Source organism: Macrosteles quadrilineatus, unplaced genomic scaffold, assembly GCF_028750875.1.
Source record: "Macrosteles quadrilineatus isolate MER2022 unplaced genomic scaffold, UCM_ALF_1.0 Scaffold_3__2_contigs__length_128488019, whole genome shotgun sequence".
Lineage (NCBI taxonomy): Eukaryota > Metazoa > Arthropoda > Insecta > Hemiptera > Cicadellidae > Macrosteles > Macrosteles quadrilineatus.
In genome coordinates this window covers 125,219,883-125,235,199 of record NW_026542596.1, presented here as the reverse complement: position 1 = coordinate 125,235,199, position 15,317 = coordinate 125,219,883, and the positions used below count along the sequence as shown (strand labels likewise).

The 15,317-nt window shown below is 34.9% G+C and overlaps 1 protein-coding gene across 1 annotated transcript; it reads right to left on the bottom strand.

The window, feature by feature from the left end:
* Positions 1-3,830: 3,830 nt before the first annotated feature.
* On the bottom strand, positions 3,831-14,623 carry LOC128990221 (fibroin heavy chain-like). Its single transcript, XM_054412518.1, has 5 exons — positions 14,490-14,623; positions 7,491-7,613; positions 6,663-6,984; positions 4,422-4,550; positions 3,831-4,096 (listed from the first exon to the last, which is right to left on the bottom strand). Exons 1-5 carry the CDS (start codon positions 14,533-14,535, stop codon positions 3,874-3,876), a joined length of 843 nt encoding a protein of 280 aa, XP_054268493.1. The 5' UTR covers positions 14,536-14,623; the 3' UTR covers positions 3,831-3,873.
* Positions 14,624-15,317: the final 694 nt, after the last annotated feature.

Here is a 15,317-nt window from a genome sequence, read left to right as displayed (position 1 = left end):
TTTTGTTGTTTTCATTTAGTTTCTATTACATAGCATTTACTTAAGAAAGATAATACTTAATACTACTTATACCTAAGATAGATGCTTACAAGGATGCAAAATTAGAATGAAATTTATACTAAGAGGTTACAACTAGTGATGCGTCAAAACCGAATCTCAAATCTCAAAACCATCAAAACTTAGGAAAAGTTTCGGTTTCGAGATTCGATCACCAAGTTTCGAGATTCAAAAGTTTCGAAATTGAAGATTTTGACAGTTTTATTTTTGAAAATGCTAACATTTTTTTGTGCTATTGTAATTGTTTTTAACACTGTTTCCAAACAAGCTGGTAGCAACAGAGCAAACATCACCATTAACAGTAATTACACAAGTAAATTTGATTCTGAACTTCAAAAGGTATCTTAAATACTATAACTGGTACAATTCAGTTTCACATCAATATTTATTTACTGAACACAAAGAAATATTGACCACTAATGTTCTAATTAATCTAATATTCATGTTTATGTTGGTGTTATAAGTTTAATTATTTTTTTTGTTGGTTGTTTATGAACAATTATGTTGTATTGGGTTTTGTTTTAAGATTATCAGTCACATTCACATATTTATATTATGTCACGGTCAGAAATCGATCTCTTACAGTTTTGATTGCATACTTAACATTTTATGATTATGTGTATTTTTTGTAACCTTGACCTTTGTAACCAGCTAAGTAAAAAAGTTTCGCGTTTAGGTTTTGAGATTCGGGATTCGATTTTTTAAAGTTTCGGTTTTGGTTTTGAGATTCGAAATTTCTGGTTTTGACCATCACTATACAACCAAGCCTGGATATATTTTGGTGTTTTCATTTAGTTTCTATAGCATATACTTAAGAAATATAATACTTAATAGGCCTACTACTTATACTTAAGATAGATGCTTATATTTATTATACTTAAGAAAGATAATACCTAAGGTTATGTTTTTGTTCATAACCTCTCATTGCCACTGATGGGAATGCAAGACTCATTATCTCAACCCCTCACTCGTTGTTTAATCAATTAAATTGGTCTGAATTAGCTGATAAGTTGACTTTCGAATTATTACAATTTTACTGTTATTTTCAACTCTGAAATGTTCTAACATTTCTACTACCAAAACAGGAAAACTATTCACCAAATCATCACAAATTGAAGAAACATTTCATTTATCATGTTACATTTTAGAAAAATATTTTGATATGATGTATCAAACACAAACAAACAATAATGGATCAGACATAATAATAATGTCCTGTATTAGATTCAAGTTAGATTATAAATCTTTCCTGTAAGAATATGAGAATAGATGACAAAACAACTTAAGGTCTCCTAAGATCTAATCAGACGGAACATGGATTAGAACCAAATGTACCAGAGTTAGTGAAGCTGCCACCCAACCAGAAACATGTTGATCAGAATTTTTGCCCTGTTTGTCAGTGTTTTATGTATTCCTGTGTTCTGTGCTCCACAAGAAGGTAGGTTCAACTTAAATTATTATAATTTAAATTAATTGTCTATTTATATGTAACTTATAAAATTGAAGAATACATTTTCGTAATGAAAGATTTACAAAGATAATTGCAATACATATTAAATGCAAAATAAAGCTAGATTGATTTCATTTTTGATTGATCAATTTTTCATAGTTTACTTTTAGACAAATGCTGGATTCCATATTTTAAAATTAATTTTTCCCAACAAAAAGTAACAGCCTACTGTGGCCAGCAGGGAAATATTGATCCATACTGTTTAAAAAAATTAATCTATCCACATTTAACAGTGACATGTTTATAATAAATACCGGTACTTAATAATGACATTTATGTTTCAATATTTTTTGATAAAAGAATATCTAGCGGCCCTCCATCATAGCTACTTACTTTAGTTACGCTAGCAAGTACATTTAAATAACAATTGTACATTTCATGCATTGCTTGGTGTGCATTGAAGCATTGAAAACACAACTTGTAAATTTGTCCTGTGCATCAACTGAAAATTGTATTGTCCTTTTCTTTCTATCATGTCTCGTGCATATTATAGAAATTGGCTATTTATTCTTGTTATTTCACAAAAACTTAAAAACTATATTGAAACCATAATAATCTACTAATAACCTATTCATAATTATCTGGCATATCGACAAAAAGCAACTAACAGTGAAATTGAGTGGTCAACAAGACATTCATTGTTATCAAACATGAGACACAAGCAAGGTTTCACATAAACTCAATAAATGAAGTCAGAAAATGAAAAAAATATCTCCCCAATTTTCGAATTTGAAGCAGGTAGTTCACTTCATTGTTGACATTTTTATTTAGCAGTATTGTCTGAACTGTTTGTTACTTTTGTGCAGAGGAGTCTGGACCACTGAGTTATGAGATACTTTCTTCTTCTCACAGCAATGTTGTGACCCCTCTCTCTCCAGAGTAAGTTTATTTTTCATCAAATGAAATTGTTTAACTCTAAAACTTATATGTATAACAGCAGGATGCATAATCTGAGACAGACCAATTTTTTTTCTATAGAGAAAATGTTTTGATGATTACGAAAACAAATACGAACGAACGCTGTACTGTTTAACTACCGCATTGTTTTACTTACTGCTGTAGCCATATTTAACTGTTTTTTATGATAAAAAAACATTTAAATTAAAGTTAAATCCCCTTTTCTTTTTACTTGCTGTTTAAAATCCCAGTAGTCAATTTGAATTTAATTTCTTTGCTAACAGATCAACAACAAATGAATTTTGTAGTTTTAATTAAAAAACATTCATACATTATATCAATAATCCCACTGGCATTTGATTTATTTTTTTTCACAGTGGCTTGCAAACACTTACCGTCCACACGGAGGTTCATGGAAGTGAGATGGACGGCCAGGCTTCCAAACACCTACAGGCAGCAACATCAAACAAAAACACCACCTATCTAGTGAACAACAACGGTAACATAACCGCAACAACCCTCATCACCAACAACATGGGCAACAACACTATGACTTACGTTGTAAACTCAACAACCCCTTCTCAAACTGAGAGACCGCAGTATTACGGTTAGTTCTAAATATTTGTAAAGTCATTGATTGTTATGAATACACATTTCTCTGTACAAAAATGTATCTATGTATACTCCTCTGTTCTACAAAGAAGGGTTGGTTTAGTTTAACCTAAAACTACAAAATATATAAACCTCAGGGATACTTCAACCTTGTCACTTAAAGAGTCCTTAATTTTTTTAGATAAGGTTCTAATGTGCTGGTCTAGAGTTTAAAGCGCAGAACTTTGGTCCCCTAGGTTCAAATCCCGCTAACCACCAATATATTCGATCTATCTGATAATGCTGCAACCTCTACGCCTAACCTCAAGTAATGCTCCCGGGCTAGAACCTAGCGTTCTATGATATGAAGGTTGGACATAAAAAATATTTCAAAATAAATGTCTTCATTAAGACAACTTTTATCTGATGAGTTAATTTTACTTGGTTAGCTATTTGTTGAACAATAATTTAATACATTTTAAACAGGTTGGCTTGGGTGTTGAGAGCAATAGTTAGTATAATAGGGATTGTAGACAACACCATCGTGAATAATATTAATGGTTGAATTCAAAATCATTTATAATTGACTAAACCTAAAAAAATCGGATTTATGGGTTTGCTTGAATAATAATTTTTCTCTTTCTAGTAAGATAAATTAGAGACCACCAAAACAACAATGTAAAGGTTCCAACACAATAATTTAAAAATACACCATCATTGACATTGAAATATGAAAATTACTCAGAACAAGACAGAAAGAATAAAAATGCAAACAAACTGTTTCCAATAACATTTATTCATATATAAAATAATGATATTCAAGGGTCATGCGCTGTGTAAGTGGTGACTTTTCCGTTGTCGTTGACTCCGATGCTTGACTGTTTGAAGCTGGTCTTCTTTCCGTTGATGTCACTGGAACCAGATGATGATGAGGTGAAGACTCCAAAACTGGAGCCTCCAGGGGGCTTGAAGTTCCCACTGACACTGGACACTGGGGCCCCACCCAGCGAGTTTTGGGGGGTCTCGTCGAACCCTCCGAACCTAGAAATTACAAAGTCAAACAATTTCAAGATTTGTTAGAAGTTTTATTGGAAATAAAAAAACTCTTAAATCATCATATTGGATTCCGAGGTATGACTCTATACCAATAATGTATAAATTTGAACCGTTAAATTGGTATTGTTTACATAACCATAACTTTATAACTTCACTAAAAAAAACGAGAAAACTATAGAGGTAGTACTCCCCATACATGGTGAATATGCTTTGGTAAAGTGAAGAAACAGAAACAGTAAATGCAGTAAAAGAGTATGTAAAAAACCTTATTTTCTGGTTAAAAATAAGCATTACATTTATAAAATCTCACCTATTGTCCAAACCACCATCAGGTTTAGGGAAGACGTTAGCACTTCCATAGCCTCCCTGTGGTCCGTAAGTAGCTGTAGCTAGTCCTCCCACTCCTCCTACCTCGTTAGTATCCACAGGTAGACCTCCGCTGTAACACACAACGGAAATGTTAAATGTTACTTGTGTTACGAGTTTAGATTTATGAACCTTTCAACCTATAAAAGCTTTGGCTCATTTCAGCTTGTGAGTCAGATGCATAACTTTCACCTTTGCATGGGTTAATTATTTAATTGTAATACGGTTATCTAAAGACAGTAATGTTACAGTATAAGTCACAACAAACCAGTGGTGACTACAGTGATGTGGTGACTACAGTGATGTTGTGAATACTCCAGTGATGAGGCAGTGCAGGCGGCCTGTTCAAAACCAGCGTTTGGCTTAACATGGCAAGATCTTATCACTAAAGCTACCGCTCGGTCTAGTAACAAACTCCCAAACTCTAAATTCTTTTAACAACATTGGTACTCTATCTCCTACGATATGATTACAACTACATTGTCTTACCGATTCTCTTCAAACACCACTACCAAAATCACTTTATGTGTGTTTGGGCGTATCACATGTTTGTGTTTGGGGGTACCAGATTTGGGTGCGAGAGGGATGAGTTCATTCTTGGCATTTCCACAAAAATGTAAGAGGTTTTTGATTACTTTTTCTTAAAGCTTTAAATATTCTTAATTTTTAAAATGCCATTGGCGTTGAAACTGTTAAAAAATTAGCAGGTTGTTTAGTCAACAATATTTTTCAAGGAACATATATTGGTATACAGTATACATATTATCTGAATTAAAGAATCTTAACTATGAGACTGGTCTCTGGAAGGTCCTCTATTTGACATACCTCACCCACCCGAAGAGCGGTGATCTTGGGTAGGAGTAGGACCAGACTGTACCTCCAGGGAATTTGTGGTAAACTCCATGTCCGCTGTGAGAAGAGAAGAAGAAGAGCAAAGCAAGTGTTAGGTAAAGTGGCAAATAGAAGCAAAATAAAATGAAAAAGCTGAAAACTAAAATGTGCAAATTAGAGTTTAGAAGCAGTTATTTAGCATTGCATGAAGAAGGTGTGGTTAAAGGGCGACTGAGTGCTTGCCATCCAATTAATACAAAATACAGATATTTTTAGAAAAATTGCTTAAAATTAATATGGATGTTAGGGAAGAAACTACAATCGTTAACAAATGCATAAAGCAATGGTAAGCTCTGGATGAAAAACAGTCTATGTGATTCAAGATAACATTTTTGCTTGGTTATGTTTGATTTTCTTATTAAAAAGTTTTTAGATTGAAATCTTAACCTGTTAATGTCTCAAAGTTAGAAGCTATTGAAACATAAAAGTTGTGAAGTTTTTTGATCAACAGTGTATTTCTATAGTGAGCCGACTCTTTTATTTTTATAAAAAACGCTGTTCTAGTTTGAGAAATTATGGTAGACTGTTAGTTTTTCTACTCCTTTCAATTTCCCAAGGTATATTTTTACAATGCGAGATTCATTTGGGAAGTTAAAAAAAAAATAATAAGAAACACGTCATGACTACAAACCCCGGTTTTGTGCTTTTCTTGGTCTAGGTACTAATTTTTGTCACTGCTCTGTACACCTACTAACGTTATTAAGTGTTCAAGATTTTGCTATGAAGCATTATATTGGAATAAGAGAATTTTAGGTGGTAATACAGCACTCAACTAAAACTCTCTTGACCAGTACAGCAAACAATACACATCTATAGATAACATCGCACCTATTTTTTTTTTCTTTTTTGCCTATGTTATGTATGCTTTTAATACTTAATACTTTTCAATGAAATAGTGACCATACAAAGTAGGTATTTTAAGGACTAAGGCCGACATATTCCTTAGACACAGCTGTTAATTAATAGCCCATGCAGCTAATGGCAACTAAGGGACCTACAGTTTATATTGGAATCCGAACCACATTTTGCCTTAGTATTAACGAATTGGTCTAATTATCAGGATAGTACTGCGGTTAGTCATAGTACTCACCCGTGCGGACTTTAATCCACACCAGGGAGTATCGCATCCATAGTGCATAACTAAATATCCGCAATTCGTGACCTCCTAGTAGCTGGATTACAGGACGATTATTTTACTGCTAAACATTTTGCAGTTATTATAAAAACTAAAACAATTTTATACAACAACACCAACACAGGAAAAACACGTTTACTAATCTATGAAATCACTTACTTAGCAGCAGCCTGCTGAGCTTGAGCTTCAGCTTGAGCCTGGAAGCTTTGCAGAGCTTGGAAGTATTGGTTGAGGAAGTTCATGAAGTCAAAAGGAGCTCCGAAGTTAGGGAAGGGCGTCCAAGGGTATTGCTGACCGTACTGAGGAACAAACGGGCTATAACCTGGGAACCCAGGGAACCCGCCGGCTCCTGAGAACCCGGAGTACGGGGGCTGACCCTGGGGAGTTCCAGAGCTAGCTCCAGCAGCCACACCCCCCCTGTAGAGCGACTGAGGAGGGGCCATGTTGCTGGAGCTGGAGAAGGCGTTGAAGTTACCATATCCTGAAAATAGGAAAATTATATTTTTGGTGACTAACAAATGGGAGAATGTGTGTGTGTTTCTGTTTGTATGATATATAATGGTGTACTTGTCTACACAGTAAAACTAAATCACAAAATCCAAATAATTTATGAATGTTAAATTGTTTCTAGTTAAAAAAAAATTAAAATACTCAAAAGTACAATTTAATAACATTTTCTATTGGCAAAAATAATTGAACTGAAAGCAGTGGCGGATCTAGAACAGTCACAAGGGGGGCGAACCTGGGGGTCTGGGGGGTTCGGGGGTACCCCCCAAAAAATAGGTGTTAACTAAGTCTCCAAAATGGCAGTTTTATACAATTTCTTTGTCCAAAGTTAGTGTGACAAATTATTTTACGCAATTTGTATGCACTACTGTAGGCCTATACATGCAGTAAAAAATATACGTATATGTATTCCCGAGGGGGGGCGGTCACCCCCTTCGCCCCCCTCTGGATCCGCCACTGACAGAAAGATTGCAGACATACCTCCAGGCCCGGGAGCTACATTGGTCCCTGAGGAAGATGAGCTGGAGGCCGAGGAGAATGCTCCAGACCCGGCCCCCGCCATGAAACCCCCATCAGCTGATCGGGGAGAGCGCACATACAAACCTGAACAACAACACAACTACACATTGGACAGTGAATAAGGATATGATCATTTTATCAAAATGTCTCTTACTCAAAACAGAATACACACATTTGCAGTACAGACTGTAATAACCTGAAATGGGAATGTCCCAGATTTTTTTCACAACTCAAATTTTGATACTGGGGTTTATTCTTCTACTCTACCGGCTTATCCCCATTGCTTTATATCTTCTTAGGGAAGGCCAGAGGATAATGTAATTTTGCAAGCAGACAAATGCAAGGTAAATAAAAGCAGCCTGCAAAAGAACACCGGTTTGATCTGGAGAAAAGTAAGTAGCTTTTTAATGGTTTGAAACTAGACCCAGTTATAGATGATCATTATTTGAACTTTAATAAATTGTCCTGGCTAAGAAAACTGGTATTAGACAGTGAGATAGCTACACAGATCATCTCACTCCATTCTACACTCACCCTTTCATTCATATTTATTTCCTTTTTCATTAATTCTTTACTTATTCATTACCGGTTTATCAACACTATTTCATCAATAACAATTACGTTATCATAACTTAACAAATTAAATATAAAAAGTGAGAGGTTTAAATTTGAAACAAAACTTTTCACACCTAAGAGGTGAAGAGTAGGGGGTTGGTGATAAGATATGAGGAGCCAGGCAGAGGTCAATGTCCACAGATGTTATCAGCCAGGAGGTAATGGTGTCATTATGGGAACAAGGACAGAACACTCCAGGAATGATAACAGCTGATGAATGCAAGATGTGAAATCTCACTCTGCAATCTCACCTCCTGTTTTAAACACCTAAAAATAACCCCAATGGTGGCTAAAAATGAGAGTGGAAAGCCAAAGAAAAAATTTTGTAGTTTGCTGACAGGCTATCCGGTTGGTGGTATTGAGTACTTTAAAGAGAATGAATTAGTTTTAGTTTCCTCAATTTGTTGTTGCACCAGGTTCTAGCAAGCAAGAGGTTAGTAAAGAAAGACACAGTTAAACATGTGACTGTTTTCATAATGGGTATGGATGTATATGAGTGTAGTAGAGTAATAGAGAAGACCTACTTATACATTTTTTTGTAATTTTACTTCTCTTTTTTCAATTATGCTTTGGGAAAAGAAAGAAACTTTTTTCTTTATAGATGAAAATTCTGTTAGGCCGTTTGGACTGAGTAAACTTCATTAAAACATCATTTATTTATTTCATTTAAGCATTATTAACCAATCATAGTAGCGGGCAATTAGAAGTTAAGTGTGAAACTAGAAAAAAACATGCCATATATACCGTTTCTTGTGTTTTACTGCCTTGAACAAGCTTTGTGTCATTGAACTGACTCTCACTGAAGCAAATAGACAACAAAACAATATACCCCTGTCGCAGCAAACCTGACAACTAAGCGAATTTCCATTTGTCTGAATTGATTTTCAATTAAATATATTTAAATGAGTACCTAGGTTTGCTGCTACAAGGAAACTAATAAAGTGTGTTTTTAGTAAAATATTAATAGCTTAGTACAAAATAAATAAGTTTGCCAAGATTGATAAAAATATATCCAAAAACAACCAAACTACAACATTTTACAATATTCTCCATAAGAATAACATGGGAATTTTTAATTTAATATTTTAAAATTTTCTCCGTTTTTTTTTTTTTTTGTCCTAGGACGCTAGGCACGAGCCTGGGATTGTTTTTCACATTACTTCAGGCTAGACCTAGGGGTTGCGGCATTATCACTTAGATAAATCCATTGGTGACTTGGCGGGGATCGAACCCGGGACCTCACGGACCGAAGTCCCGCGCTCTAGCCACTACGCAAGCTCGCTCCCCAAAAAAAAGTTTTCTCCGTTACCAATAACCGTACAAAAATACTTTTATATACTAAATTATTTGTTTTTTTAAGCTCTTTAAAAAGGTATAAAGAGAAATTGAGAAACTTTGTGTTTAGAGGGTCAAAAGTGAGAAAAACCAATTTTTACCCCATAAAACACCCCGTAAAGCCCTGTTCCCATGGTCCGATCATGCTGGTTCGCGAACTCATTCAAGTTTATCCCGCTTTACACCTTTAAACCAAATTTCATCAAAATCGGACAAAAATTACTCAAGTTATCGCGTTCACGGACACACATATATATATATAAATCTATATATATATATATATATATATACATATATAAAAATTTGAACGAATGGTGTTTTTGGCCTCTGGGGACATCAAAATGAAAAAGTAAATCGCTCCCGGGCTTAGGTCTTACCATGCCACCTACGGTAATAGCTACTTCCCTATAGGGAAATTCGCTAACAAACAAAATCTATCTGATAGATGGGATCTTATGTGTGTGAAACTGTTAAAAGATGTGAGTACCAGGATTATGATCACATATATTTTTGGATCAATTTTTCCAAAAACTTTATGAAAATCTAAAACCTTCTTTAATCAATGACCTTTAGAATTTCAATAACTCTTTAATAATTCGAAAAGCAAACCTAGTTTGTATTAGCCTATAGTTGTAATTAATAGACATGATGATAAAATGTTGAGGTGTGATAATCGTCTACCTAGGAAGTAGATAAGTACCTATTCAATAGACCATGACGTCATACCCTCATGAGTAACATTGATCAGATAGATACGGGCTTACATTGTTTGTACCAAGGTGCAGGTGGTCTACCTAGTTCTTTCGTCAATTAAAGGCATGGCCTATATCATTTTAAAAAAGGTTAACAATTACTGAGAGCGCGTAAATCTTGGAAATGTAAAAAATGCAAATTAAGATATTGCATTGAATTTAAGTTATGAACATCACTAATATGTTCAAATCACATTCAACTATATTTTGAAAGTTCGTGAAAACCAGAAAACCCCACTTTTTCAAAGAAGGCTTTTGGTTAAAAATAACTATCACATTATTTGTTTTCGTGAGGTTGTTTTCAAAGCACTGTATCAAAGTGGTGGTTATGTTCAACTTCAAAGCATTGATAAATCAAGAGGTATTATTGATAAGTAATTATTACTGTTGATATTGCAGGTACGTATATTTATCATACCGAAATATTTTAGATGACATTGTTTCTGTTTCATAGTTACTGGGCGTTTTACGAATTAAACATCACTATAATATAAAGTAAAAATAATGCCTATACCAAACCGAGGAGTTGTAAAGATTACGGGTAAATAATCTGTATAATCTCAAGCTTCCAAGGACTCTTTCATTAGATGCAATTGCAATTAGGAAAATACGATCATCTTCAGGATAAAGGAATAAACAATGCTTCATCACCACTTTCTTGGCTTTACTATCGTGGATAATTAATTTATCACTCTGGATATTGATTTTCACCAACAAAAATTTAGCACTTTAGCTCGCAAAATTTAATTTGTGGCCAAAACTCTTTATAATATTTTTGAGCTGGTAGATTTGTTCAAATAGCTGATTGTAAAGTCTTATACTTTAGATGTTACACTCGTTTCCCTATTTAAAAAAAGTAGATAAGCATAGACGACAGACGTACGTTTGTGTGTAGACTTTAATTTATTATTGTGTGGTATTCTAAAGTGATTAATGTAAAAGTTTTAACATACCGGATGATTCACAATCTTGTGTGTTATGAAGTTAAGTACACAATCTTGTGTGTTATGAAGTTAAGTTCACAATCTTGTGTGCTATGAAGTTAAGTTCACAATCTTATGTGACACACAGTCTTATAGCACACAATCTTAAAGCATGCTATCTTGTGTGTTATGAGGTTAAGCACACAATCTTGTGTGCTGTGAAGTTAAATTCACAATCTTGTGTGTTATGAAGTTAAATTCATAATTTTGTGAGCTATGAAGTTAAGTTCACATTCTTGTGTGTTATGAAGTTAAGTTCACATTCTTGTGTGTTATGAAGTTGAGTTCACAATCTTATGTGCTATGTAGTTAAGTTCAAAGTTCACAATCTTGTGTCCTGTGAAATTAAGCTCACAATCTTGTGTGTTATGAAGTTAAATTCACAATTTTGTGTGCTATGAAGTTAAGTTCACAATTAGTGTGCATGCTATGAAGTTAATAAAATAAAATTGTTGTAAGAAAGACTTAGTAAACCAAAAGTATGGCTTTTATTCATTCAAAATTACAACCATGTTTTAGTTAAGAACAAATACAATATTTACAAACAAATCGAATAATAAATATTATCAGGTGATAATGTTCACATCACCACATTTCACAATCTTGTGTGTATGTTATGAAGTTAAATTAACGTTGGTTTTGAAGGAAAATTGTAAAAGCAGCCTTCTATTTGCCCATTCATTACATATCAACATGACTTTATAATGAATACGTTATTATGAATATTTAACATATCTGTTCATTCATAAATATGTTCGAACCTGACCGTTTTGCAATGTTGAAACTAAACTGTCTCTAGATACCTTAGACCGTACAGATATTAATGGTGATAGGTCTTCAATTATTTATAAAGCTATACAAGTAATGTTAATTAAAAACTCCGGCTTTGTCCAAGAGACCAGTAAATGTGTGTTAAACTTAAGGATAATTAAAACTAGAAATTGTACACTAGGCTACATATCCTTATTGTAGGTTGACTTATCAAAGAGTCGTTAAATTAATACTAAGCAGCTGCCTATCTTTAAAGAAGTCCGGCTATCTAGGAAAAGCAGCTCTCCTTGGCAAGCAGGGAATTCCTATTTATCTCAAAACTTCCTCCACAAAAAGCTAGACGGGAAACGGAGCGACTGCCGTTCTGTTCTTTGCCGTGGGGGTCATAAACTGTCAAAATCGTTAGGTAAGCCCGGAGTGCCGTTTGACTCTCCAGAGCGTAAGAGTGATTTAGAGGAGGTGTATTAGTAGAAGGGGGTGTATTGGGCAGGATGTAACGAAGACCAGGTGCAGTTTCTTAACTGGGCTACCCTAATTTCGATTGTAAATATAGATTCGATTACCTATGTTTATGTAAACTTTTTGTTTAGATTGATTAGTACTATCATCCCCTCAAGTTTGTGACACCCCTTTATGAACACCTTGTATTTGTAATTAATCAACATGTTAAAGTGTGATAATCGTCTACCTAGTAGATAAGTATATGTCTTCATTAATTTATTTCATAATCAGCAAGTTTGGTTAGGTTTGGTTCGGTTATAATAATGTAATTTGATACCTAAAACAAGTTTTGCTCATCCTACCCCCTGGTAGATTTTTCCACCCCCATACCCACCGCGCAGTGGGACCGGTCACTGATAGGCTACCTGGCTGGCACTCGCACCACCAAGCATCGGGCTGTAAAATTACCCTCGTCGAAGGTTTTAGGTGATTGGCACTCAGCCCTGCACTCAAGAGAGACTGTCTAAATCACATCCCCTCAAATAATCCGTGGTTTTATCATCGTGATAATTCCGTAACCCAGTGGTTCGGATCCCAACTTAATCTGTATGTTCTTAGGCTAGAATAACTTTCCGTGTGTTAGAAAACTTTTACCACAAAAATAAAATAGCTCAATGTGACACAAGACACACGTAACATGTCAGTGAGTATAGGCCACAAAGTTGCTCTAGGGCAAACCCTCTTCAGTTTTTTCACGCGGAAGGCGGGAGTGTTTATAATTGGCATCGCGGATAAGATCAAGATCCGCTGATTGGTCTGACACGCCACTGACAGCCAAGGTCTCTGGGTTCATCCTTCAACACCGCAACACCAACAACGTAACAATAAGAAACGTGATGTAGAGTTGGACTTGTTTTGAGCCCTTTATGTATCTGTCTTGAGCCATTATGTGTCTGGAACCATTCAGTTCTAACAGTTTCTTTGAACTCGTGAGACTGGGCTAGGCACGAACTGGAAATCTCTTAATTTACGGGGCATGTTAATCCCCTAATACATAAACGCCATTTTTATTGAGGCGACTGTAACTGCATGTATGGTCGCATGCAGAATGGAATTCAAACTTGGATGGCGAAGTGAAAATGTGTCCTGACCTAGTGCAAAATTAGGTGCTGTAGTTTCAATTGATTTGTCTTGTACGAGTTCATCCCTTATGGCTTCACTAGAAAATTTTAAGTTTTAGCTCGATTATTGATGAGGGTGGGCAAGAGTTAAGTACGTGACCGCCAGTACCAAAATGTATTTATACCATAACTGATTAGAAGAGTATTTAGATTCTATGTAGATACTTCGTTGTCCTTTGCATGTATGCCTACCACAAATTTTCATTTGATAGGGTGAATAATTCTTTTTTGTCTTGTTCCTTGGTTTCAAGAAAACACACAATGCAGACTGCAAATGTTTACTACGTTGTTGTTAAAGATGAAATCTCTTCACATAAATAATGTTTTAATTTTCATGACTTTTTGTGTTTTTTGGTATTCTATTTGAGCATTTTTGGATACATAAAAAAGTGTTACATTCATTCAATACTAAACCAAACTAGCAAAATTATGGATGTATTAAAGTGTTCCGTTGACGAAAAACTAAGAATATTAGGTTAAAAATAAGATTATTTAATTTATTTTAATTCATTCTTGAAATATGACACGATTACACACAGTTTGTGATTCTCACTGGAGCTCATCCTAAAAACGTCGAACAACTACTAAAATATTACAAAATTAATGCTGACATTTTAAAATTGGCATTCTGTAAGCCATACATGACATTAAGTAACGCTTGTATAATAGGTATTCATGAAGGTTTTAAAATGCAATACTACAAAATCGCGAACCATTATAGTAACACATTCAACTAAATAAACAAAAACATGAACAGGCATTAAACAAAGCACAACTACTGAAAATGAAAAGAAACTTTTGAACACTTTGAACTCTAATATTCTTTCCATCCTTGCAGAAAGTAAATTATAAATAACACAAATGAAATAATAAAGTGTTTACCTGAAACAGAGCTCACGAGCAGAACTATCAGAAGAAAAGCTGCCATCGCACGGAAGAGGCAGCAAGTAACAACAGCTTCTCCAAGAGACGCGAAGACTCGACGAGGACGACCGAGGATCACCGATGTTCGCCGAACTTGATACGGTTAATCGAGGGGTCAAGGCAGTCCGTATTATCGGGATACCGGATATTCACCGTCCGGAAAACCGGATTGGCTGCACACGATTGCGAAACCGCAAATTAGACGTCCGGATAAGTGCAAGTTTCAAGATGATGGCAACCTATCATAGTTTTATGATCATCAGTCCTGATCAGAAATGATAAGATGATAAGGTGTTTTGAAAAGCTAGTTGAGTATTGTGTTTAAGCTGGAAAGGTAAATAGATGGGGGGGGGGGGGCGTTAATAAATTGTCGGTTGCTGAGAATCACGGGATTGATGGAAAAATGATAGTTCAGCTTGTCTAAATTCACTGTGTCACATCTTTTAAAGTTAATCTATCTTGAAAGTGGAATACGCAGTGCAGTAAAAACCCTGGTGATATGACCGTGAAAACCTCGCCTTAAAATTGTAGGAGATTTTGCAGCATTCAGTATAAAAAGTAGTATTAGCCATAAAACCCTTATGTTTGATGTTTGCAAGCACGACACCGTTTAAAAATCAGTACCACCATAGTAGTTGGAACAGCCATCGGACAGCCCTGAGTATAAAAGAGTGCAGTAAATACAGAGGAATTGTCATAATGAAGTGGATAAGAAACCCACTTTAGTTACAATGGATCAAAAGCATATTAAAATGTAAACGGTGGAGAACATTTTATTTCGAAACT